Here is a 25,804-nt window from a genome sequence, read left to right as displayed (position 1 = left end):
AACGATAAATTTTTTGTACTTGGTTCAGAATAGGCTTGCAATAAACATCCCTAGGACCCATGAAAGAAAACGAACAGTTGGTGGTTGGGGCTGGTAGCCTGATGTCTGATGGACAAACGTCAGCCTCCCAGCATTAAAATACATTCTCCTGTCAATAGAGTCTGAGTGCCTAAACTCCTTTGCAGACTTGTTTTCATCCAAACTACGAAATACGCAATTATTTCCGTTACTCAGAGGAGCAAATTCCGAGTCTCCGAATGGGAAGGTACTCCGACTCTGGTTCTAGAACGGGTCAGCCACTAGAATGGAGGTTCGGACAGTCAACTCGGTGTTCACGCTTAAAATTGACTCTCGAGACTAGAGAGGCTTAAAAGCATAAAATGATTTATGTAAGGCGTCCCGTTAGGGAAATCCAAGGAAAGTCATAGGGCTAAGCGGGGGCGGGACGGGACGGGGAGGTTCCAGAACGTCGCTACCGGCAGGTCACAGCACCATCACTGGGGTGCCGCACAAGTGCATCGAACCTCGGGGCAGGGCGGAGCTGCAGTGCTAGCCCCACACCCCGCGCAGCCGCAGTGCGGCTCTAGAGACGGGGGGGGGGGGGGGGGGGGGGTGGGAGGATGGGGGCGTGGCGAAAGGAGGTGGGACCCATTTGACGGGGCGGGGCCACAACGTGACTATTGAGAGGCGGCTCGGCCACAGTTATTCCAAGAACAGTCCGACGTCATTTCCCGTCGAGGGTAATGCTTCCGGGTCACGGTCCGCAGGGGCTAGTGCCTGGGTGACTTCTCGGCGTTGTGCGCGGCGCTCGTCGCTGGGGTCCACTGCTGGCCTCTGCCCCGGGTCGTGCTCGCCGCGTCGCCGCCTCCGTCGTGAGGAGGTGGGTGTGGTGGCCCAGCAGGCCCCGGCCCACCCAGTCGCCCGCCGTGGCCTCGCGCCTTCCGCCATTTTCCTGCCTGGAGGTGGAGGGTCGCGCTCCAGGCCTAGGCTCGGCTGCCGCGGGGGTGACCCGGCGGCGCGGGCCTGCCTGGAGGGGTGGGGAAGTGCGCGGTGACCCGGGTGGGGTGGCAGGGGCGGGACGGGAGTGCCGGAGTCCGCCGCCGCAGCCAGGCTTCGCTGGAGCCTTTTTCTTTTTTCTTTGCAATGGCGAGCTTGAAGCTGGAGGGTTTACACTCGGCTCAGGGCCCTCCAGCCTCTCCCGGGTGCGGTTTGCAGTTTGAGAAGCCTCATCAGAATGCTTCATCCACCCCCAAGTGTTCAGTTTACCTTTTTTTTTAAAAAATAATTTTTTAAAGATTTATTTATTATGTACACAGGAGAGGGTTCCAGATCTCATTACAGATGGTTGTGAACCACCATGTGGGTGCTGGGAATTGAACTCAGGACCTCTGGGAAAGCAGTCAGTGCTCTTAACCTCTGAGCCATCTCTGCAGCCCTCAGTTTACCTTTTCCTCTAAGGGAGGGTATGCTGTAGGCCCTCGGTGACGTCTTAGTCACTAAACGAATGACGGAAATTACCGTATTTGCCGTCGTGCATACCACACCGCGTTTTTATGCGATTATTTAAACGTGGAAATACTCGTTACTTTACCTGAAATCCTGAGGTCTGAGCTTAAAGGAAGACGAAGGAAATAGCAATATATATTCCTGGAATGCGCTTGGGTTTTAAAATCTCATTTATTTAAGTTATTTGAAGGTTATTTGGGCCGGTGTAGGGACGTTTAGAAGATCCGCAGTTCGCTGTTAGGGGAGCAGCTACCTGCAGAGAGAATGTGACGTCGTTATTTTTTTGACTGCTGAGTTATAGGAGACGATGCAGAGTTTTTTGATTATTGGAAGCCTAGGAATGACTTGTTTTGTCCCCCCCCCACCACCACCATTTGGACACAGTTGTGTGGGTTTTGTTTGTTTGTTTGTTTATTTTGTTTTTTTGAGCCATGGTTCAGAGTATTGTGAAATAACCTAGCCTCAGAAGGGAAAATTAGTCTGTTTTTACATACCTATTTTTTTGATTAAAGGACTGAACGTGAATAATTAGTTCACATAGTAGGTTTATGACCTTTTTTCCTTCAGTCATTTTCCTATGTCAAGTAGTTGAAATGTAATGGCCAGGATCTGAAAACATGGCTCAGCTGTTAAGAGTGCTGGTTCTTCCAGAGTACCTGTTTCCATTCCCAGTACCCACATGTATCACACATGTGCACAGTATCACAGCCATCTGCAACTCCAATTTTTGGAAACCCAGCACCTTTGTCTGGCCTCCTCAGGCACCAGGCTGCAAACAAAACACCCGTGCACATAAGATAGAATTAATTTTTTAAAAATTTTAATGTTAAGTAAATATATGTTGGCCTGTAGGTAGACTGGTTGTAGATATTTAACCTCTTCTGAGACCTTGTAATATTTGGATTTAAATGTTTTTGATTCAGCAGGAACGATGAATGGGAGGGCTGATTTTCGAGAGCCGAATGCAGAAGTTCCAAGACCAATTCCCCGTAACTATCATATTCAATACTTGTAATTAGTAGCACGTTCTGTGTCGGGAGATTGTAACTGCCTGAGTGACAGTAGCAGCTGGGCTGGCTTTGTGAGGTGACATCTGTGCAGGCACAGGGGCTTCATGCTTGCTTTGATGTCGGCTTGTTGCAGTCTTGAGATTCTTATTATCTGGGGTGGGGGTGGGTCTTACAGATTTTCATTTAGCACTGTGTCCAGCCTGTCCTAACAGGTAGTAAGAATAAACTCTGTTGGAAGTCCAAGTGTTTTTTTTTTTAAAGTTGACAAGCCAGTTGCTTGGTGTTTATTTTCTTTGTTTGTTTGTTTGTTTCTTTCTTTCTCTTTTTTTCTCTCTCTCTCTCTCTCTCTCTCTCTCTCTCTCGGTTTTTCGAGACAAGGTTTCTCTGTGTAGCTTTGCACCTTTCCTGGAACTCACAGAGATCTACCTGGCTCTGCCTCCTGAGTGCTGGGATTAAAGGCTTATTTATTTTCTTAAATGTTCTTGTTACTTGTAGACAAAGCTAACTTCAGGCTTTTAAGAAAATGACTTGCAGTTTTTCTCTGAAAGACATAGGGGCTGACTACATTCCCACAGAGGAAGAGCGGAGAGTCTTCGCAGAGTGCAATGAGGAAAGCTTCTGGTTCAGATGTGAGTGAGTCAGCCTTTTTAGGGGGTTTTAAATGTACGTGGGTGTTTTTGTGGTACCCGTGTGCGTGTGCATGTGTGTGGAGGCGGACATCAGTGTCTTTCTCTGTTCTCTCCATCTTAGTTTTTGAGACGGGTTCTTACTGAACCTGGAGTTCCACCATTTTGGCTAAATTGGCCAGCCAGTGAGCCTCCAGGATCTTTCTGTCTTGGCCTCCCAGTACTGGGATATCCATGCCTGGTGTTACATGAACACTGGGGATCAAACTCAGATCCTGGTGTTTGCGTTGTAGACACTCAGTGCATACACTGAGCCATCTCTCTAGCCCTGGTCTCTCAGTTTTCTATCCGCGTAATTCAATCCTACTTTCACTTACAAACGTGACCTAAGTTATGTTGGGAATTATAATTACATATAGAACACACTGGGGCACTTTTGACATAGTGTGGTTATTACTAATAGAGATTAAAGAAATAGAGTTGTGCCAGGTGGTTGTGGCACACACCTTTAATCCCAGCACTCAGGAGGCAGAGACAGGCACATCTCTGTGAGTTCAATTCAAGGCCAGCCTGGTTTACAGTTCCAGGACAGCTGGGGCTACACAGAGAAACCCTATCTTGAAAAAAAAAAAAACAAAAAACAAAAGAAGAAATAGAATTGTGCATGTTTTCAAGTAATTGACTCTGAGCAATTTTGTTAGTAGTAATAGCATGAACACAGTTTAGTAAGGCTGACAACTATCCTCACTTGAGAGATGAAGGAATTAAGGTTTAGAGGTGTTAGATGTGTCCACCTGTGTTACACTTTTCTAGTGAGTCATTGTGCCTTGAAATCAGGTCTGTCTGAACCACAGACTTGGTTGGGGGTTTTAACTCTTACACTTCATGATTGTCAAGGCAACTGGTTTGTTGCCTTTCATTAGAGTGAGGAGTTACTATACTGTCAGCTCCCAATTTCTGACTATAGAGCTTAAGATCACGATTTGTTGTTGTTTGTCTCTTGTAACCCTGGTTGCCCTGGAACTTGCCATGTAGACCAGGTCTGATGTTGGAGGCTGTCCAATGATAGAGCTCCCGAGGCCCTGGGTTTGGTCCCTAGTACCAGGATGGTGGTGGACAAGTTAGAGAAGACCCCCCCCCCCCCAAAAAAAAAAGCAACCAATTCCCCAGGGGAACTAGAGCAGGCTAGCCTTAAATATGTGATTATTCTGCCTATTTCTGCTAGGAATCTATATGTGGACCACCGTGCTGTCTTAAGAATTTATATTTTAAAGTCCAGAAACACTGAAAGTTACAAACAAATATAATCCTCTGTTTATACAAAGGCCTAGTGCTTCTGAAATCACAGCCTTTTTACAGTTGCTATAGGTAATTCCAACAGAGAGGCAGGATGGAATTTAAAGATTTTTTTTCTTCAATCTTTATTTTATGTATATGGTGTTTTGCCTGCATGTATGTCTGTGGACTACATGTCTGAGGAAGAAGGCCAGAAGAGGATGTCAGTTCCTTTGCAACTGGAATTAAAGACTGCTTTGAGCTGCCTTGTGGATGCTGGAAACTGAACTTGGGCTCTCTGCCAGTTCTCTTAACCTCTGAGCCATCACTTCAGCCCTGCACGATAGAATTTTAAAAGGGGGAAGAAAAAAGGAGCAGGGTCTGGGAGATGGCTCAGTAGGAAAGCCTGCCAAGCCTTAAGAACCCACATGGGGGAAGGAGAAAAGCTACTCCCAAAAGTTGCCCTCTGACCTCCACAGGAATGCCATGACAGTGTTACCCTTCTTGGTTTTTCAAGGCAGGGTTTCTTTGTGTAGATTTGGCACCTTTCCTGGAACTCACTCTGTAGCCCAGGCTGGCCTAGAACTCACAGAGGTCTGCCTCTGCCTCCCGAGTGCTGGAATGAAAGGCGTGTGCCGCTCCTGCCTGCCGCCACTTGGCTTGTTACTTTTTTAAAGGCTGTCAAATGGCAGTTTTTGAAAAGATAGATAAGAGAGAATAAAGAAAAAATAAAGGTCAAACATCAAGATCTACCTAGTTTATAACAGTACTCATTAAAGGTGTACCATTTGTATGATGAAATAAATTTAGTATGGCTGTTTCACATTTATGGCACAACAAATTATTTTCAAGTCTTAATGACAGATTTAAGAAGAAGAAAAATCCCAGTCCTTGGGAGAATCTTGAATTTGAGGCTGGTCCTGAGCTACGTACGTAGTTGAAGGTCTTCCTGTGCTGTATAGCAAGATTCTACATGAAAAAGACTAGACTTGGTATGGAGGGCTTGAAATGTAATGTGTAATGGGTACTATGTGTCCAGAGTTATTTCTGGCTGATAAACCATGCTTTTGTGTATCTCTTGAACTAGCTATAATATTATTATGCCTAAATTGTATTGAAGGGAAGTAATTTATAGGCAGGATTTCATATATAGGAAAGTGATAATATGAATAATAAGATATATTTTTATTATAATAGATATATTATAATCCCAAGTTGAAAAGAGAAATAAGGACAGGTGAAAAATAGCTTGCTACTGTACTTATAGTTGGACTATAAAAGATTAATAAGTAGCATTAGACCCTTTGTTGTTGTTTGTTTGTTTTATGAGATAGAACCCTAGATGTCCTGGAACTCACTGTATGGACCAGGTTGGCCTTGAACGCATAGAGATCTGTCTCTGCCTTCCTGATGGGATTGCCCAGTTCACAATATCAAACATTGTTGTCCTATGGATTAGGTTTTAAATTCATCTGGAAAGTTGTTGGTCACGCCAATATTATAGCGGCAATCACATCTTGCTTGGCATAGCCACCATGGCAGTTGAGCCATAATTCTTTCCCATCATCCTGCTATAATACTGACTGGCACCACAAATGTTAGCCTTTGCCAGCTTGATTTCTTTGTCATGCAACCAGAGACTTCCACATTAGGGACTTGATATCTCCTTGTGGCATATAACCATCAATGGCAATAGCCTGGATAATGTCAAGGGGATTTTTTTGTAGTGTAGCTACTCAAAAGTTGCTGATGGGCATCATTACTGATGTAGTTTTAGTGAATCAGCCAAATTGCTTGTGACATGCTTTAGTGCCATGGCCAATCATAAATTGCTCAGGGGACTACCTCATAGTTTGGCTACCTTTTGAGTCATTCATGCTCCTAACTGTAAATATACTGGTTCACAAACTGGACTTGGATGAAATCTTTCTTTGATGTATGGATGTTCTATGCAGTGGAATGTTGTTCTGTATGCTGTGAATGTGTGTTGCTCTGATTGGTTGATAAATAAAGCTGTTTGGCCAATAGTGAGGCAGAATAAGGTTAGGCAGGACATTCCAACTAGAGAGAGGAAGGAGAAAGGCAGAGCTGAGAGACACTGCTAGGTACCACCAGGAGAAGCATGATGTAAAAATACTGGTAAGCCACAAGCCATATGGCAAAGTATAGATTTATAGAAATGGGTTAATTTAAGATGTTAGAGCTAGCTAGCAAAAAGCCTGCCATGGCCATAGTTTAAAAATGATATTTGTGTTTACTTGGGTCTAAGCAGTTACAGAACCAGGCAGGACACAGGAATTTTATAAGTCTCTGTGGGACCTTGGTGCTGGGCAAGCACAGGAAAACTCAGCTATAGTTCTATCTGGGGTGGATAGACCCTTTCTACTTCTCTTTATGAAAAGTCCTGTTATAGCCATGTATTTCCACATTAGTATTATCAATCACAAAAGCATAGATTCTTGGTACTATACTATCTAGATTGAAGTCCCAAGTATACACTTTAAGAGCTGTGAGATTTGGGCAAGTTTCTCTGTATGTACCTGTTTGCTTATCTGCAAAATGGGGATGATAGCTACCTATCTCATGGAATTGTAGGAATTAATTCAATTCTAATTTTACAAATTTATCTATTAAATGCTGCGCTTGCTCTCTCTCTCTCTCTCTGTGTGTATATATATATATTTGTATACACACGCACATTCTGACTAATGCATTAAAGTTTCTTTTGAAACTGTTGCAGATTTAGAGTAGTAGTAGCGTTTTGCAGTTGTGAGGAGAAAAGAGCTCAAGGAACTGTGGGGATGCTTTTATTAGATATGATGTGGGCAGTGTTCATCACTGTGACTGATTTACCTGAAGAAACGGATTGTTTACAGACTAGAGTAGTATCACATAATACAGTGATAAAAGCCGCTGACCTTGGAGCCAGAGAACTTGGATTCTGATCCCAGGTCAGCCACAAGAATCATGTGTGTTGTTTTGAGCTCGTGAGTTGTTGATTCTGGTTATCAGTTGACTCTGATTAGGACAGAGACTAGATAACTGCCAAAGCCCTTTCAGCTGACTGTTCTCTTGTGACATAAAATAGATCCTGTAAGTTGGATAGGACTTAAGAGTACTCTGTTATCCCTTCGTGGCATAAGATGGACTGTCTGCTGGCATGTAGTAAATGGAAGTACCAGCACCAGCATCTTGATGGTTCTGTTGTTACTACTAATAATTTATCTCCTAGTGTACTCAAAACAGGATTTTCCTTTTGCTGATATTGACAAGTTCTTTTTCTTCCTATAGCTGTACCATTGGCTGCCACAAGTATGTTGATTACTCAAGGATTAATTAGTAAAGGTATGTTTTTAAGATTCACATTTATTTAGCATTTTGGATAGCTTGCTTTATCTAATTTTCCTGATTTTTAAATAAAGAAATTGGATCTTAGCATGATCATTGATACTTTTATACAGTATTAGAAGGGTTTTGTCTATCTGGACCCACTCACTTGATTGTATTGATTTGATTTTGTTGTTTGTTTTGTTTTTCGAGATAAGAGTTTCTCTGCATAACAGTCCTGGCTGTCCTCGAACTCACTCTTTAGCCCAGGCTGGCCTTGAACTCACTGAGATCCACCTGCCTCTGCCTCCCAAGTGCTGGGATTAAAGGCGTGCATCACCAACGCCAGTCTTGATTTGATATTTTGATGGCATTGGGGCTGGGTATGTATTTTAATTGTTACAGTGCCTGCCTGTGCGCAGAAGGCCCAGGTTTGAACTGGCACTGCATAAAGAAATGGGGTGTGGGGGCACATACCTGTAATTCTAGCACTTGGGAAGTGGAAGCAGGGGGTTCAGAAGTTAAAGGGCAACCTGGGCTTCTTTCTTCAAAAACAAATAAAACAAATAAAAACCCCAACCAACCAGAGAATTTGGTATCAGTAACAATCTACGTGAACAGGAAAGTACTTTAACATTTGTTGATAGGTCTGGAGAGATGGCTCATTGGTTAAAATACTTAACTACTCTTCCAGAGGACCTGGGTTTTGGTTCCCATTTCAGCTTTCGTACATCCTTGTAACTCCAGCTTCAGGAAACACATATGACTTATACTCACACAGACATACATTAAAAACCCTTGTGGCTAGTTTTCAAGGAGAACAGCAGACCTGGGCTAGCTGAACAGTCTAGCATCCTTACTTAGAGATTGTTAGAAATGCAGTCTGTTTTACAGATTTAAAGTGATTCCTATGCACTGGCTTAAATACCTACAATTCCCTGTACTAGCTTTGTCTTCTCATCGTGGGGAATAGGTAAGGATGAGTTAGCATTTAAAACAGATTTAGAGGGCCTTGGAGAAATGGCTCAGTAGTTAAGAGTACTTGTGTTTACAGAACACTCAGGTTCAGTTCCAAGCACCCTTATGGTAGTGGTTGACAACTCTTTAACTCCTGTTCCAGAGGACCTAATGCCCTCTTCTGGCCTCTGCAGGCACCTTGTGTGCAGGTGGTTTACGGGTCTGACTAGTGATGTCGTTGTCCGTGTTTGTGTGCACATGCAGGTGCAACCTTGTCTGTCATTCCTCCAGCACCTCCACAGCTTATTTCACGGGCCCAGAATTAAGGTAGGTAGGCAGGAGGGCCAGCAGCAAACCCCAGTTCTAGGATTACAAATGCACACTTTACCAACTGAGCTATGCCTCTAGCCCATGATAATCTTTTTTTTAGTAGTCCCCAAAGAAGCTAATTCTGTTGACTTGATAGTACAGTGTACTTCCCTGGATTGAATTTAGGTTAAATAGTAATGTTTCAGTGATGCAGCCAACTGAGTTGCTTGTTGAATTGACTTTGTGAATTACTGGCCTGCTGGAGCCTCTGCCTACATGTTTGGCAGGAAAGCAGCCCAGGAATTGGTGGTAATGTTAGTATGACTCCAGACAGTTTAAAAAGTCTGTTAATTAACTAGCTCCTCTGTAAATGGCAATATGATAGAATGTGTTTTAGATTTTTTTAAAATTTACTATAAGAAAGCAGGATCTGATGTAGCTCAGGCTAGCTTTACACTCAGTATATAGCTAAGTATTACCTTGAATTTGTAATCCTGCCTCCACCTCCCAGGTGTGGAATTACAGACATGTACCCCCTACCTGTTTATATGATTGTGGGAGTCAGACCAGGGCTTTGTGCATGATAGACACTCGTTCGTGCATTCTGTCAACTGAATTATCTGCTCAGCCCCATGTCAGCAGTCTGAACTAGAGCATAATGGTAACAAAAACTAGTTACTCAAAGGTGGTTTTTTTTGTTTGTTTTTTGTTTTTGTTTTTTGGTTTTTTTGTTTTGTTTTGTTTTTCAAGAAGGGGAAAGGTTTGTTTTGATTGTTCATATGGTCATAGAAAAAGAAAAATAGTTTTAAGGCTGGAGGTGTAGCTCAGTGGTAGAGTTCTTGCCTAGTATTCAATCTCTGTTACCATTTATAAAACGGACTTGGGGCAGGGATCTGGGGCTTGGTGAGTAAAGTTCTTATCATATAACCATGAGAACCAGAGATTAATCCCTAGGACCCAAGCAAAGCTGTGAGTTCATGTACATGGCTGTAATCCCATGGGTTCTGCAGTGAGATGGGGACAGGGACAGAGACAGAATCCTGGATGTTCACAGGCCAGCTCTCCTGTCATACGCCTTGTCTCAAATAGGGCAGAATTGAAGACTTATCCTCAGGGTTGTCTCCATACCCAGATACACACAAAATGGATCTATTTGGAAGTGGAAGGATCTGAGGAGCAGGATAATAAAATATTGAAAGCATTTGTAAATAATTTCAGTATAATGTGTTATATGATCAAAATCTTAAACATGAAACAACTCAAGAAGTATACACATTTATGTGCATTTAAAGCTAAGTTGTTTTCTTCCTAAGGTAGATTCTTTTTTTGAGGAAAAACAATTTAGTCACATTAATTTGAAGAAAAAACTGGCAAAAGAGTCCACAGAAATCAGTGTCAGTTTGTCATGTGATATGTGGCACTTCAGCATGTCACTTGACTAAGAATAATCAGAATTAGGCATGGGCTTGTACAAACAGATTTAAGAGCTGTAGTAGTCATCCTAAGAAATATGCATGTGAGCATGGACTGAAGCAAAGAGGCATCATGTTGTGAAATATTCAGTTGTGGGTGTTCAAAGAAGATAGTTGCCAGTCTGTAAAAGTGGTTCAGGGTAAAAGAAAAGGAGGAGTGTAGTTTCCCTGTGTCCTGCCCGGTCTGCAGCTGTTCAGACCCAAGTAAACACACAGAGGCTTGTATGAATTAAAGCTGCTCGGCCTTTAGCTCAGGCCTACCACTGACTAGCTCTTACACTTAAAATCAGCCCATTTTTGTTAATCTATACATTGCCACGTGTTCCACGGCCTTACCTGTGTGCCATTATTTGCTGTTCCCTGGATAGCATGCTGGCGTCTCATTACTCAGCCTTCCTCTTCCCAGAATTCTCTGCTTATCCTGCCTATACTTCCTGCCTGGCTACTGGCCAGTCAGTGTTTTATGTATCAACCAATCAGAGCAACACACATTCATAGCATACAGAGCATCATCCCACAGTAGAGGAGTGTGCCAGGTAGGAGGGTACTGATGCATGGGGGATGTGTGAGGCCCTGGGTTTAACACCCAGTGGTCCTCTTCCACCCCTCACCCCAAAAGAATATTAGTAGATATGGGGGGGTGTATAATTATATATATATATATATATATATATATATATATATATATATATATATATATATATATATATATATATATAATTTTCTCCTCCCCTGCTGTGATGGCATGAAAGCCTAGGCAAGTTGGGAATAAGGTTGAAATTGAAATCAGGACAGGCTTTTTGGGAACGTAGTCAGACAGGCTCTCCAAAGACAGGCATTTTATCCTGATAGTAGTGTTTTGTCCCTAGAATGTTGTGCTTGACATGCTCTACTAACTGTTCCCTGTTTATTCTTGATCTAATAAGAAAGGATAGAGGACATAAGAGGAAAAGCCTCCTTCCATGTTTCTCTTACTGTTCTCACCTGTTTCAAATCTGATTTTATGAATGAGCACTTTGCTTTTTATGTGTTTTAATCCATTGCAGTCTATGTCATTCATTTTTATGTTTATCATTGTTAGAAACGTCACAGGTCATCACCATAACTTCTGTTATGCTTGAACTTGGACAGTTTTTGTTCTTGACCAATGTCACTCATCAGTACCAGTTTTTCTTTTGGGGGTGTGGGGGGGGGCGTTCAGACTGGGTCTCGCAATGTAGCCCTGGGTATCCTGGAACTCTCGGTGAAGTGCAGGCTAGCCTTGAACTCAGAGATGTATCTGTCTCTACCTCCAAGCACTGGAGTTAAAGGCATGTGCCTACACACCAGGTTTCATTAACCAGTTTTTTGGTTTTTTTTTGGTTTCTCGAGACAGGGTTTCTCTTTGTAGCTTTGTGCCTTTCCCGGATCTTGCTCTGTAGACCAGGCTGGCCTCGAACTCACAAAGATCCACCTGCCTCTGCCTCCCGAGTACTGGGATTAAAGGCATGTGCCACCACCGCCTGGCTGTTAACCAGTTTTTAAAGCATTCCTTTTGTTTCATGATGGCATACTTGCCTTGCTCAATGTTTTCATCTTTTGAATAGCTGATACATATTCTGCTGTTTGTATGCAATGTAGCACAAAAAGATAAATTTTATTGTCTTATGCTCACATTATTGTTTGTTTTCTTCATTTGCTTTAGAAATGTTGGTATTCTTTGGAGTTTTGTTTTGGCTTTTTGATTCCTGGACCTAGATATTGAACCCAGGGGCTTGCTAAACACATGCTTTGTCACTTAGCTACACCCCAGTCCAAGTCTCTAGACTGCTCTAAGCTAGCAATGACATGCATTCTAGTGACAGTGCTTGCAGCTAAACCCCATGATTGTGTCAGCAACATGACTTTGCAAGTACATATGCTTCTGCTAAGCCTGACAACCTGAGTTCTGTTCCCAGAGCCCACATGGTGATAGGAAAGTCACCTTCTGCCAGCTGTCCTTTGTGTCTGCTGTGCTCTGCACACACACACACACATACACACACACACACACACACACACACACACACACACACACACACCCCATCCCAGTCTCCATGGTTATCTCTAGCCCAGCATTGATGAGCTACTTCCCCCCCCCCTCCACCCCCCAGACAGGGTTTCTCTGTGTAGTTTTGGAGCCTGTTTTGGATCTCACTCTGTAGACCGAACTGGCCTCGAACTCACAGAGATCCACCTGTCTTTGCCTCCCGAGTGCTGGGATTAAAGGCATGTGCCACCACCGCCTGACTGACTTATTAAGAGTCCAATTTATCCAGGTGTTGTGGTTTCTTTAAAATCCTGGTCTAGGGGTGGAGAGATGGCTCAGAGGTTAAGAGCACCAACTGCTCTTCCAGAAGTCCTGAGTTCAATTCCCAGCACCCACATGGTGGCTCACAACCATCTGTAATGAGATCTGGTGCCCTCTTCTGTATACATAATAAATAAATCTTTTTTTTTTTTTTTTTTTGAGCTGAGGATCAAACCCAGGGCCTTGCGCTTGCTAGGCAAGTGCTCTACCACTGAGCTAAATCCCCAACCCATAATAAATAAATCTTTAAAAAAAAAAAAAAAAAAAAAAAATCCCGGTCTACCTGGATGAGAACATGGTAACTTACACTTTTTTCCATAAGCTTTTTCTTTCGTAATTAAAATTGGAAGCTACCTGGACTCAAGGGACATGGTACTGACTGCATTGTTTTGAAAGGATTGTTTTTACTCACTGCAGTGTTGCTGTTTTTTCTTAGGACAGTTTATATGAGTCCAGCTCTTAGTTCTTGCTTTATTTCTCACTCTTGCATTGATAAATGACTGTCTTAATTACTATTGCTTTAATCAGTAGGTCTTGGTACCTGATGGTAGTTTATTCTTCAGTGTTGCCTTGGCTCTTTCTGTCTATATACAGGTTCTTTTTTGTTGTTGTTGTTTTTGTTTTGTTTTGTTTTTTGTTTTTTGAGACAGGGTTTCTCTGTGTAGCTTTGCGCCTTTCCTGGAACTCACTTTGGAGACCAGGCTGGCCTCGAACTCACAGAGATCTGCCTGCCTCTGCCTCCCGAGTGCTGGGATTAAAGGCCTGCGCCACCACCGCCTGGCTACAGACAGTTTTTAGAATAAACAAAACATGTTTTTATTTTAAGGGGAACCTTAAGTTTATAGATGATTTATAGAAAACTGCCTTCTTTACAATATTTAACATTTCACCTCTTGAGTGTGGAGTATTTCTTCATATCCATATTAACTCCTTGGTCTTTTTCTAGTGTTAGTGTAGAGCTGATTCATATGTTTGATTAGCGTTCTTCCTGGCTCTTGGATAATTTTCAGTCCTGTAACTAATCAGATCCTTTAAGACTTTGTTGTTGTTGATCTTGGTAGATAAAAACATTTACTTAAGTCTCTTGACTGTCAGGTAGTATTTACCTATTGCAATAGTCTGTAGTGTTTTGACAACTAGAAAATTTTCTGTAGACACTGAATTCACAAGAAAAGAGTTACTGTAGGCACTTGCTGTTTTAAGATAGTTGAAACTGATTTTTCCTTCTCTAACAATGTTACTGAGAAATACTTAACTCTTCTTTAGGAATCCTGTCAAGTCATCCAAAATATGGCTCTATTCCTAAACTTATATGTAAGTATGAACAATGCTGTATTTTTCTACCCTTTTTACAAATGGTTAAGTTTAAATCAGATATTTTTGAGTTATTAACATTACATTTTTATATGCTGCCACAAATCAAGTTGTTTACGCTTTTCATTAAATGCACTGCTTGACAATTTTATGTCAGAATAAAGTCTTGTGTTAGTTAAAAGACTCCTCCCTTTTGTAATATAAAATAACTTAATTTGGTAGTATTTTATACACAGTACTTGAAAATAAATTCTTGCTCTGTTTATAGTAAAAGAAAGTTGCCTAGATAGTCTACTAATCCAAATAATTATATCTAGAATTGGCTTTTCCCCCCTTTAATATATATTCCACTTCGTGGCTAACAAGAGAAGCAAATTGTTCCTTTGAGAATGCATATGGTCTTTGTGAATGTTCTTGGGGCAGCTTCTCTTGTGTTGGGAAGGTACATGATAATAACAATGTCATATTTAGGTCAGACTAACTCATTATTTTAATGGGCTTGTTGTATTGAGTTTTGTTTTTAAGACAAGCTTGTGAAATTGTTGGGGCTTGTGGCACAATTCCATTTCACAGTAAAACAAATGGCCCAAATCCCCATGGCTAAAACCTATTTGGTTGCATGTCCCTCTCTCTGCCGTGTTCTTGTCTGTGAAGCGGTGTGTTGGGATTGGTTATGTTATTACTACTTTACTTGTACTAACTTACTTTGGGGAAAGTGAATTATATCATAGACTTAGTCTATGAATTTGATGTAAACTGTCTTATTGTCATTTTAGGTAATCTTGGTCTTTCTAAAACCATAGAGATATTTAGAAATATACTTTTAAAATGCTGTTTTCAGAAAAAAATCGTCTAAAAAGGTCTATTCAGTGACAAAATTTTTGTTTTTAGTTGCTTGTATCATGGGGTATTTTGCTGGAAAGCTTTCTTACGTGAAAACTTGCCAAGAAAAGTTCAAGAATCTTGAAAACTCCCCCCTTGGAGAAGCTCTGCGGTCAGGCCAGGCAAGGCGCTCTTCCCCACCTGGGTAGGTCAGTTCTTGTCTCCATGTACCGGTTTTGGTTTTTAAGAAACAAAATACAAGGCCTGAAACTCTGCCTGTGGAATGGCCATTTTCTTTAGTCTAGAAATGTTTTGCCTTAAAAAGTAGAACATGCCTGGCAGTGGTGGCCCACGCCTTTAATCCCAGCACTCTTGAGGCAGAGCCAGGCAGATCTCTGTGAGTTCAAGGCCAGCCTGGGCTACTAAGTGAGTTCCAGGAAAAAGGCACAAAGCTACACAGAGAGACCCTGTCTACAAACAAACAAACAAAAAACAAAAACAAAAATACTGTGTTAGAGGGATGACATGACATTTTGAGCCGGGTGGTGGTGGCGCACACCTGTAATCCCAGCACTCGGGAGGCAGAGGCAGGTGGATCTCTGTGAGTTTGAGGCCAGCCTGTGCTACAGAGCTAGTCCAGGATAGGCTCCAAAGCTACAGAGAAACCCTGTCTCGAAAAACCAAAAGAAAAAAAAAAAAAAGAAAAGTGAAACATGATTTGGCTGCTTTTATGACCTGTCCAAGAATTAAAGGATTTTTGTTTTGATTGAATTTGGCAAGCTCTTTTGGTTTATTACATTTTTTACTTCTTTCAAGTTACCAGATTTTGTTAATTTCTCTCAATGGATAGCAACTTTTTTGTTGCTTACTAGGAAAATAAACTTAGCCGAAAGTTCATTTTTCTTGAGGCTTGCAGTATATTTATGTTTACTTTGATTGTCTCATGCCAAGACCCAGAGATAACTCTTAAGGTATATATTTTAAAAAATGAGCTTGTGCCTAAATAAATTTTTGGTATAAATTGATACAGGTAATTTGAAGTTTTTATTTTGTTGTTTACAAAGCTATAAATCAAATAAAAAAGAAAAGCAAAATTTGTAGGCTCAAGGTTGTTTACGAGTTGAAGTAGAGGAAAATTTAGAGTTGGCTTTATGTCCAGTGGGGTGAATGGATGAGATCTTGTTATGTGTATTAGTGGGTATTGTGAGTTACTTTAAACTGTGACGTCTATGAAGTATCTGGGTGAAATGTTTTTTATAAACTGAAAAGATAAAGCATAAAATAGTGGATATATAAAAATTGTGTCTAAAGAAAAGTTTACACCAAAAATAGTTTTTAAGTGATTAGTAACACTGGTTGTGATTTGTCAGATTTTACCCTTTTACTCAAACTTTCTGCAATGTGGTTTTGTTATTTAAAGTTAAAAATTAAATCTTTAAAATAAAAACAACCACAACAAAATCCCTGTAAAATGATAACATGGTGGGGTGATTTTCCTACCACTTGGAAAGTTGAAACAGGATAATTAAGTGTTAGGCCAGCCTGGGCTACGTCTCTATCTTATCCCCAAAACAAAACTTTGAAATGTTAAAAATTTCAGAGTTCGGGCTGGAGAGATGGCTCAGAGGTCCTGAGTTCGACTGCTCTTCCAGAGGTCCTGAGTTCAATTCCCAGCAACCACATGGTGGCTCACAACCATCTGTAATCTGTAATGAGATCTGGCGCCCTCGTCTCTATACATAATAAATAAATAAATCTTTTTTAAAAATTAAAAAAAAAATTGCAGCGTTCTAAAGCTAGGTGTAGTAGCGTATGCCATTAATCCCAGCACTTGGGAGGCAGAAGCAAGCAGAACTGTGTGAGTTCAAGGCCAGCCTTGTCTACAAAGTAATATCCAGGACAGCCAGGGCAACCTTGTCTCAAAACAGCAACAAAAATCTCAGACTTCTTAATCTAGTAAAGCAATGTTTAACCCATTGCTGAGTTTCTTCAGATTGTGGTTTGGATTTTATATTGTGAAAATATAAATAATCTGTCTGAGTAGGTAAATAACATAAGTAGTAAGATCATTAAGCAGACTGATGAATTATTTCAGAGTGAAAACAATGTAAATTTTGTGAGAAGAAATAATAACTGTATCAATGTCAGCAAGTCATGGATTATATGGACTATGGCTATAAAGTAACCTCCCCATTAAATGGACAGCACAGTCACATTTATTGAAACCTGATTTGAAGGATGTTTTTCTTTGTAAGAAGTTTGACACACACATTGAAATTACCCTACAAAGCTAAATATTTAGAAAATTGAACATATATTTTTCTATTTCTTTTTATTGAGTGACTGTTTACTTTTAAGGCAGTTATACTATGGCTTAGTCTGGCCTCCAACTCAGCCTCCTCCCATCTGAGCCTCCCCAGGGCTTGGACTACCATGTTCACCATCATGTTTAGTTAGTGACCATTTTTTAGGTGCCAAAATGGATCAAGACAGCAAATTTTATTCAACTGTTTATAAATAATTTAAAACTACGATTATTTTAGATATTCATAGCTTATTTTTATACCTTAATAGAAAAGTAATGATCTTTTTGTTCTTATGTGTTATGATGTTCTTTTACAGGCACTATTCTCAGAAGTCAAGATATGACTCAAACATGAGTGGTCAGTCCTCTTTTGTGACGTCTCCAGCAGCAGACAACATAGAAAAGGAGACACTTCCTCGTTATGAGCCAATTCCATTTAGTGCTTCTATGAATGAATCCACTCCCACTGGTATTAGTGACCATATTGCCCAAGGTAGAAACTTCTCTTGAAATGAATTTCAGCATTTTATGGTCCAACGTATGTATACACTTTATTTGATGCTCTTTTCTGCTGGATGTCACCTCTGTGTGCTGCTGTCAGCTGTCAGCCTGGCTTCATCCATCCCCATCTTTGTTCTTTCCATTAGTTTCTTCACTCATCTAACAGACTCTGGCTAGGTATGGGAAAATGAAGATGAGCAAGGCCTGGTTCTTGTCCTTAAGAAACTCGGTGTTTTGGAGGATATAGAAATAGATGGATAAGTTACAAGTTGTCCCAATGGTTGAAAATGTTCACAAATGTAAAGGAACAACAGAAGCTCCAGAAGGTGTAGTTACATTTGATAGGTTGTCCTATCAAATGGCTTTCAGTGTCCTGTCTGTATTTGTAAGAAAAAGTTATACCTGCTTTACAGAATTCCACTTGAAAATGCATTGTGAATGTTGTGTAAATACTAAGTTCAGAGTGCAGATGTGAAGTACAAATTTTGGAGTAAGGCCAGGATTTAAGTTACATTTAAAATTTGCTATCATCTTTCAATTAGTCATTATCAGGTAACTAATTTATAATTCTTCATCTTGAATGGAGATGGTAATGCTTCTCAAAGAGCTGTTGAATTAGGTGAGATAATCAGACACAATACTGGCAGACAGTAAACTGAACAAACAAGTGTTAGATTCTCATTCTACTCTGCAGTGAAAAGTAGGAACCTAGAAACAGAAAGACAGGCCTGTAATCTTTTATCTAAAACCCTAAAACATCAAGAGCTGTGAAAGCCAGAAGTTAGCACTGGAACACATTTGGCAGCAAATAGTGATGTGGCCTTTATTTACCTTATATAAAATGATTTTTCCCTATATTTTGTTACAGAACTATTGATATATTTACTTATGCATTGCTGTCCTGACCTGACTGGGCATATTATGCATGAGACTATTGTTCTAAAATTTGTGACATCCCTCACTCAGAGGGCCCCGATAAGAACTTGGGAACCTTGTAAAGTATGCTTTGAAAGTGATTTCGAGGCTAACTCAGCAACCAATAGGGGTTTGGCTGTTTTGTCCTTTTGAATCTAGAGTGAATCTACGTACCGATTAAAGAGGAGGAGGATGCAATAAGCTAGAGAGATTGATGATAGGTTAAGGAACGCTTAAGGAGGTGCCCAGAAGGACCTAAGTAGCTTTTATAAATAAAGTATCCACAGTCTAATGGGGTTTGTAAATTAATTAGAACTAACTGGAATATGAAGTTAGTGTCTGTGGCCTTGGTAGCATTTCAGTTGCTCAGTCCCCATGCATGCTTGTGGTACCTGGTTTGGATGTGGCAATGTGAAACACTGTCACTGAAGATTTCCCAGACACAAAGCTGTATTGTGAAGCAGGGAAGAAGGGAAGGACCGCTGTAGAAGACGAAAGGCCTGCCTTCAGGAGAGTGTTGTTAAATACCTTCATCCTAAGGCCTCCATGCTCTCTGTTGGCACCAAAGGTACCAGATTAGACCAGAAAGGGGGCAGGCAGAGTAAAGACACTGTCTTAGCTCTGGAGGCAGCTGTTCTTGTCTTTCACCTGTGTTTGAGTTTTCAGTCAAGTTCAGATCCGTTCTTCCTGTACTGTGGGCACGCACCAGCTCTGTCCTTCAGTGTTGTGCATCCTTCCTACCATTTTCATCAGGAAAATCATGTGGGAGAGGTCCATATTTCATAGGGTTTTAATGCCCTCCACACGGCTGTCACCTGTCCACTGCTGGTGTCTGTCTGCATGTCATCCACCCTCTAGGTCAGGCCTAGCACTCCTCAGTGTACTACGTGAGTCCTGGGAGCTGCCTTGCTTTGCCCAGATGCTGCCCTTCCTTCCAGGGCACCTTCCTTTCCTAGAGTCTTGTTTGCCCACTTTCTAGCTTGCTTTTTCAAGAATTCCAAAGACTAAGTGATCTTTGCAAAGTAGAAGGCATTCTGCCATGTCTGTTAGAAAAGCGCCACGGGTGGTTGGTTAGTTTCAGACGTGCACTGCTCCCTTTCTTATTCCTTCCAGGTCTTAGTGACTCTCACCGACCAGGAAAGCATGTTCTCGGGATCGGGCCAGAATCTTTTTATCCAGCTTTACACATGGAAGGAACATCTGCCCATCTTCTGTTTGGTTTATGATTTCATTTATCACACAACAATAAAATAATAAAGTGTCTCTTTTTGCCCAAGAAAAAATTAGACCTGGAAGGAATTCTAGAGATCAGGGATTGAAATTACTTCACAGCTGGAACAGCTGGGTTCAGAGAAGCGGAGTGATTTGCCCAAGGGCTTGTGCTGACTGTTAATGGAGAGAGGAGGCAGACCCAGTGTCCCTGAGAGCTGCCGTGACCCTGTGACTTTAGAAATCTCTGTTAGGAGGGAGATGAGTTCACTGGTGCTTACCACTAATGTAATCCAAGTACTTAAAATTGGTATAAGATTATTTTCTAAGTTAATGGAAGATGATTTTTTTCTTGTCCAGGAAAAAAAATGAGGTTCTAATCATGGTATATTAGAACAAACTATAAATTGAACTCTTGTTTCTTTGTTAGCAAAGTAAAAGATTAGAGTTGAAAATGCTGTTTAATACTTGTTATTTAGAGGATTCTGGTTATTCACTTGAATTCATGTAAATACCATTTATAAAAATTGATTCAAAATTTAGTATATTACTAAAATAACATGCCCAGTTTGTGTCCCTTGCTGGAATGTACTTTTTGTGAGGTATATAAGACTTGAGTAGGTATTCTCTGAATGTTATCAGTTATTCTTTGAAGTGTTCTTATGGTCCTTTAGCTATTTATGTACTTAAACTGTATTATTGCATATTTGACCTGTCATGCATTACAGAGAGTCCACTCTGTTATTTATGTGTGTATTTGACTCTGATGCTGCTCACACATTGACTCTCTCTGGTAGAGAAGAGAATATGCAGCTGAGGTGGACCTTTCTTCCCTTCAGTATTGTGTGTTTAAATACCATAAACATGGTATGCACCCATGGAGCTGTTAAATGATTCACTATCGAGTTTTGGTTAGTTGTGACAAATGGACTCTAATTCTGCACACAGTGTTATGACTCCAGCATTTAGTAAATTAGATCTTAGCATTTTTATTCTTTGTTTCTGGCCATGGCTGAGTTTATAAAAACTTTATACTAATCTTAAATTTCAGAAGACAAGATGGAGGGATTGAACTTCCACAAGTGTCTTGGAGGAACCCTAGTGCTTTGGAGTAGTAGTAATATTTTCATCTTATATTTCATTTTCTTGTTTCAGTTTAGGTAAAAAGTGTTTGCAAAATTTAGTCACTTTAGACTTATTTACCTCTATTGCCATTTATTAACTGTTTGTTGTTTTAGGACCTGATCCCAACTTTGAAGAAAGTCCCAAAAGAAAAAGTACTACATATGAGGAATTAAGGAGTAAGAACAGAGAGTCCTATGAAGTAACTTTAACACACAAGACTGACCCCTCAGTCAGGCCTATGCAGGAAAGAGTGCCCAAAAAAGAAGGTATGACAGTTGAGTCTAATCATGGGACTCTTTAGAGTGCAAGCTGAAGTTTCAGCTTAAAATGTTATCATATTAATATGTCTTTAACTCTTCGAGCTGTTTACCAAAACCAATTCTTTTAAAAGAAGAGTTATTTCCGAGTGCATGAAATGGGTCAGCAGGTAATGGCTCCTGTCAAGCCTGACAACAGGAGTTCAGTCCCAGGGACTGAAGGGAGGGGAAACCAGCTCTAGAAAGCTGTCCTCTTACTCACCAGTAATAAATGCATCTAATGCTAAAAATGACTTCATTCATAGCTACCACTCCTGTTTTCAGATATTTCTGAGTGTGTTTTATTAAAAACAAAAACAAAAACAAAGCCTAGACAATAAGACAACAAGAAAGGCAAGGAAACAGCTCCTTGTACAGTGTTTTTCCGTATAAGGAATCACCTTGGGAATTGATACGTTTTCCTAACAGAGTGTGTTTGCTGCATAATCAGATTAGTGACCAGAGACTGATAACCAGTCATTAATGATACTTTTGGCAAATCATGGAATCATAACTGAGTAATAAGACACTTTAGGGCATTTCCAGAGGAGGAATTTTATTTTTTCTCTATAACTAATAAATGTAAGTTATAATTTAATCCTTTTTTTTTTACAGTAATATGTTACAGAAGTAAAAGTTTAGATACATTTTTCATGTAAAGGAAGAAAACATTTTTCATAGGTTTTGTAACCATTTCTGTTTAGAATTTTATGACTTCTAAAAGAATGTCAAAGGATGGGCCCTTTTTGAAAGGTGTTCTGTGCACTTATTTAAAAGTTAAGGAAGTGGTTAGAAGTGCACAGGGTCCTGATTTCTATCCGTAGCACAGCAAAGTAATAAATACATAAGGAGTAGATAAACTGTCTTGGTAGGAATAGGTCTTGTGTCTTCTGGAGGGCTGTATGCAGAAATACATAGCAATCCTTAGTAGTAGTGTAATGATTTTTAGAACCAGTTTGATTGCTAGTTGTTAATGGTTGCTTCATTTACAGGGCATCATTTGTGTTGTAAAATTCTTCACCTTTGAAATAGATTTGTGACTCTGTACAAAGGCCTCACTGTGGACACGTCCTTTGTGCTGTTGACTGCAGCTCAGACTGTAAGCTCCTTGAGGGCAGGAAGCTGTGGCTCCCTTTTCTGTGCTCCTTTGCTCCGTGTCTCACAGCATAGCATTTACCCTCCTGCCAGAAAGGAACTTCGTGTTTCATTTTATTTATTCGTTGTCAGTCTGATAGGAGAAAGCTAAGGAGAAATGCACTTTTGGCATTTGCTGCATTTGACATGTGCAGCTCTAACTGGATATTCTTGAAGTGCTGTTACATGATACATTAGTAAAACATAGCTCTTTGCTTTCTAGAAGAAAACTAAGGGTTTTCTTGTGCTTTATATTACAATTTAAAGGAAAGGCCTATTATGAAATTATGATTTTTGTTTTTCTAAAATATTCTTTGAGCAGAAAATTGGACATTGGTATAGTGTAAATTCAGAACCTCTGAAAGTATTAGAAAACTGCCATGTGGTTGTTATGAAGGAACAAAGCAAAATGAGGAAATTTGGGCAATGTCATGTGACTGTAGTGTGTTAATTAAGAGGCAGTTTTGACTTTGTAGTCTCAGAAGAGCCCATGCCAGTCATTGCTTCTTTACATGAGGGTTACTGGAGCCTTTGCCGTAGGTGTTAGTTCACAGATGGAAGCTCTGGAGAAGGGCAGCTGAAAGAGTGGAGGAAGTGAGGGCCGAGTGTAGCTCAGTGTGCTCTCCCAGCACGTCTGGGCCCTGGGTTCCATCAGCACTGCCAACAAGGCAGAGGAGCGAGTCTCTAATTTTAACATATAAGATGCCTGAATATGGGAAATAGTTTCTCCTTGTCATTTGACAGCTGATGGGAGAGATTAAATTAACTACATTTCTGTTATTTTATTTTTTTGAAAAGCAAAATTCAAGTTTATTAGTGGTCTTTTTTTTTTTTTTTTAAATTCTTGGTAACTTTGTTTTGGTATGTACAATCATACACAACCACGTGCTCATTTAGGTAAACTTGTAAAGGCAAGCACCCAGGCTTTGGACTTAATCTCCAAATCTTAGTTCTTGTTAAGGCTTATTCCTTGGGCAAGTTACTAATCCGCTTTCTCACCTTTAAAATGGGGATTGTGCAGGGTTATGTAAAATTTCATAAAGGGCATGTATAGTCAGCCCTGTATATAGTTGACTCTCAGATGCTCCTGTTCACATAGTGCAAGAACAGCTTTCCATCATAACAGACTTAAAGTGGTGTCTTTTGCTGTTTGGAATCATCAGTTATTTGTGCTTTTTTCCTAGTCAAAGTAAACAAATATGGAGATACTTGGGATGAGTGAAAAACTCCGTCATTGGACCTACTGAAGGCTTTCCATATCCAGCTTCATCCAGGTGGTCGCACGCACCTGCATGCTTGGACTCAGCAGCAGTCTTTATAAAACACATTTAAAATGAAATCCTGGTTTGTGTGATTTAACATATGATGCTTTCCAAACACAGATTTTAGTGTTTGCTATTGTGTAAATGTACTGACCTGGGACACTCAGAATGATGGTATTATGCTGTGGTTGTGCACACTTGGTGACCTCTCGGTGAACCTAGTGAAGATGGATGACAGTGCATGGGGGGGGGGCACGCGTGCCTGGGGTCAGCTTTCCATCAGTTCATAAAGGCCTTTCTTCAGCAGTTACTCTAGCGTCATAATGCTTATGGTAAATAAAACGTAAGACATGCAGCTCTGTCATTCGTGTATTTTTATGGCTTGGATTGAAATTTGCTGATGCATTTTCATGTATAGGACTAAGGAAGTGGTCTTTCAAGCAAGAGGAACTAAAAATGTGTGATGCAGGTAGACACCCGTACACAGTAAATAGCTAAATATCTTTACAAAGCAGTGTTCTTTGTGTTAGCTTTGTGTCACTAGAACAAAGTCTCCGAGACAATAAAGAGAAAAATCTACTTTGGCTGGTTCAGGCCTGGTGAACCACGCATGTTGAGGAAGCACACGCAGGTCGAAGCCACGTTAATTACCAGCAGGAACCAGAAGCTGTTGTCCCACAGTCCCCTTCCAGGGCCTGCCTCAGTGCTCTGAATTTCCCACAAGGCCTCACCTCTCAAAGGTCCTATTGCAGCCCACTGGTACCACTGTGGGGACCAAGCCTTCAACATACTAACTTCAAACTAGCATAGCTATGTTTCCAGATTTTGCTATAATTTCATCATTGACCTGAAGTTTATTCTGGTTCAGGTAAATTGAAAAATGTGGTCTTAGACCAGAAGCATACTTCAACTGTTATTATAGCCCCAAATTTGGTGGTGAATGGTGAGCTTTGTGGTAGTGTTAACCCCAGCATTTGTGAAGCTGTGGCTTGAGGGTTTAAGTTTGAGGCCAGATTGGGACTTCTAGACTAGCCTGTGCTACATAATAGGATTGTCTCAAAAAACAAACCGGGAAGGAGTATCTCATTTTCCTGTGAGTCAGGAACGAATGGAGGATTCAGCTGAGCCAGTTGGCTGTGGAGGTTTTAGGGTTGCAGTGGGGCACTTGACAGCTGAATCTGAGTCTCAGAGCCCCTGGATCTGCTAGGACAGGTCTCCCCAGTCTGAGTTTTAGGATGATGTTGTTTATGTGGACTAGACTTGGCTTCCTCACACTGTGGCAGGCTTGGGCAATGTTGAAGATTTGGGGCTTGTGTGTCATCGTGAATAGAAAGCATCACCAAAGCTACCTGCCTGTATTCCAGCATCAGCTCTTCACTAACTGAAGGTTAGTACAAGAGGGCGGCAGTGTAGACTCTGGACTTTATTTTAGCCCGCCCATCTCTGGCTGACTTTGAAAGTGCAGTTCTACCTCAGTCTCTTGGACAGTGGGATTACTGGCACCAGCCACCACACTGAGCTTTCACTCACATTTTTAAACAGTCATGGAACGGGTGCTGTCTCAGTCTGCTTTTTTGGCCCCATCCATACCTGTACAAATCAAGCCCACACTCTTTCCTCGGACCTCCAGTTTGTGTCCCGTTACAGCAGCTTAAGTCCGGGAGCTCATCTAGTCTGGCCGGGTGGATTGCTGTGGGGAAAGCTCACAGTTCAGAGACGGGTGAACTCAACATTACCTGCTTTGTTCACCCTCAGTGGTAATCTATTAGGCATGATGTCACTAGTTAGCTATTACTGTGGAAGAACTGAAACACCAACAGTCCCTTGTCCATAGCCATCCTGAGGTCCAGCCAGTTTCATACGGTTTCGTTGGAGTCTCTTGGCCCTGTCCCCAAATCTTCCTTTTCCATAAATGTTTCCTGTTTGCTTCTATGGGGTTTTCTCAACCTACTCACAAAGAGGAGCCAAAGGCCTTGTGTGTCCTGCTGGAACCAACTTCATCCTTTCTAAAACCTGAACTTCTCATGGGTCAACGTATGAGTCATTTTATTACACAAGCCTCCTGAGTCTGTTGGACTCAATATAAGAATAAGATTTAATGATACCTTGG

The 25,804-nt window shown here is 41.0% G+C and overlaps 1 protein-coding gene across 5 annotated transcripts; it reads left to right on the top strand.

Annotated features, from left to right (window-relative positions):
- The first annotated feature begins 716 nt into the window (after nucleotides 1-716).
- On the top strand, nucleotides 717-24,055 carry Ociad1 (OCIA domain containing 1). 5 transcript variants are annotated; one of them, XM_036200539.1, is made up of 9 exons: nucleotides 717-880; nucleotides 2,433-2,495; nucleotides 3,065-3,145; nucleotides 7,709-7,762; nucleotides 14,078-14,125; nucleotides 15,017-15,152; nucleotides 17,570-17,745; nucleotides 21,116-21,268; nucleotides 23,617-24,055. In XM_036200539.1, exons 2-9 carry the CDS (start codon nucleotides 2,438-2,440, stop codon nucleotides 23,652-23,654), a joined length of 744 nt encoding a protein of 247 aa, XP_036056432.1. In that variant the 5' UTR covers nucleotides 717-880; nucleotides 2,433-2,437; the 3' UTR covers nucleotides 23,655-24,055. The 5 variants fall into 5 exon arrangements, with proteins under 5 accessions (XP_036056432.1, XP_036056431.1, XP_036056433.1 ...); XM_036200538.1 differs by having other exon boundaries at nucleotides 2,430-2,495; XM_036200540.1 differs by lacking the exon at nucleotides 21,116-21,268 and having other exon boundaries at nucleotides 2,430-2,495.
- Nucleotides 24,056-25,804: the final 1,749 nt, after the last annotated feature.

This window comes from Onychomys torridus, chromosome 10 (assembly GCF_903995425.1).
Source record: "Onychomys torridus chromosome 10, mOncTor1.1, whole genome shotgun sequence".
Classification (NCBI taxonomy): domain Eukaryota; kingdom Metazoa; phylum Chordata; class Mammalia; order Rodentia; family Cricetidae; genus Onychomys; species Onychomys torridus.
Note: the sequence above shows the minus strand (reverse complement) of the source record. Positions and strands in the feature narration are given on the sequence as shown.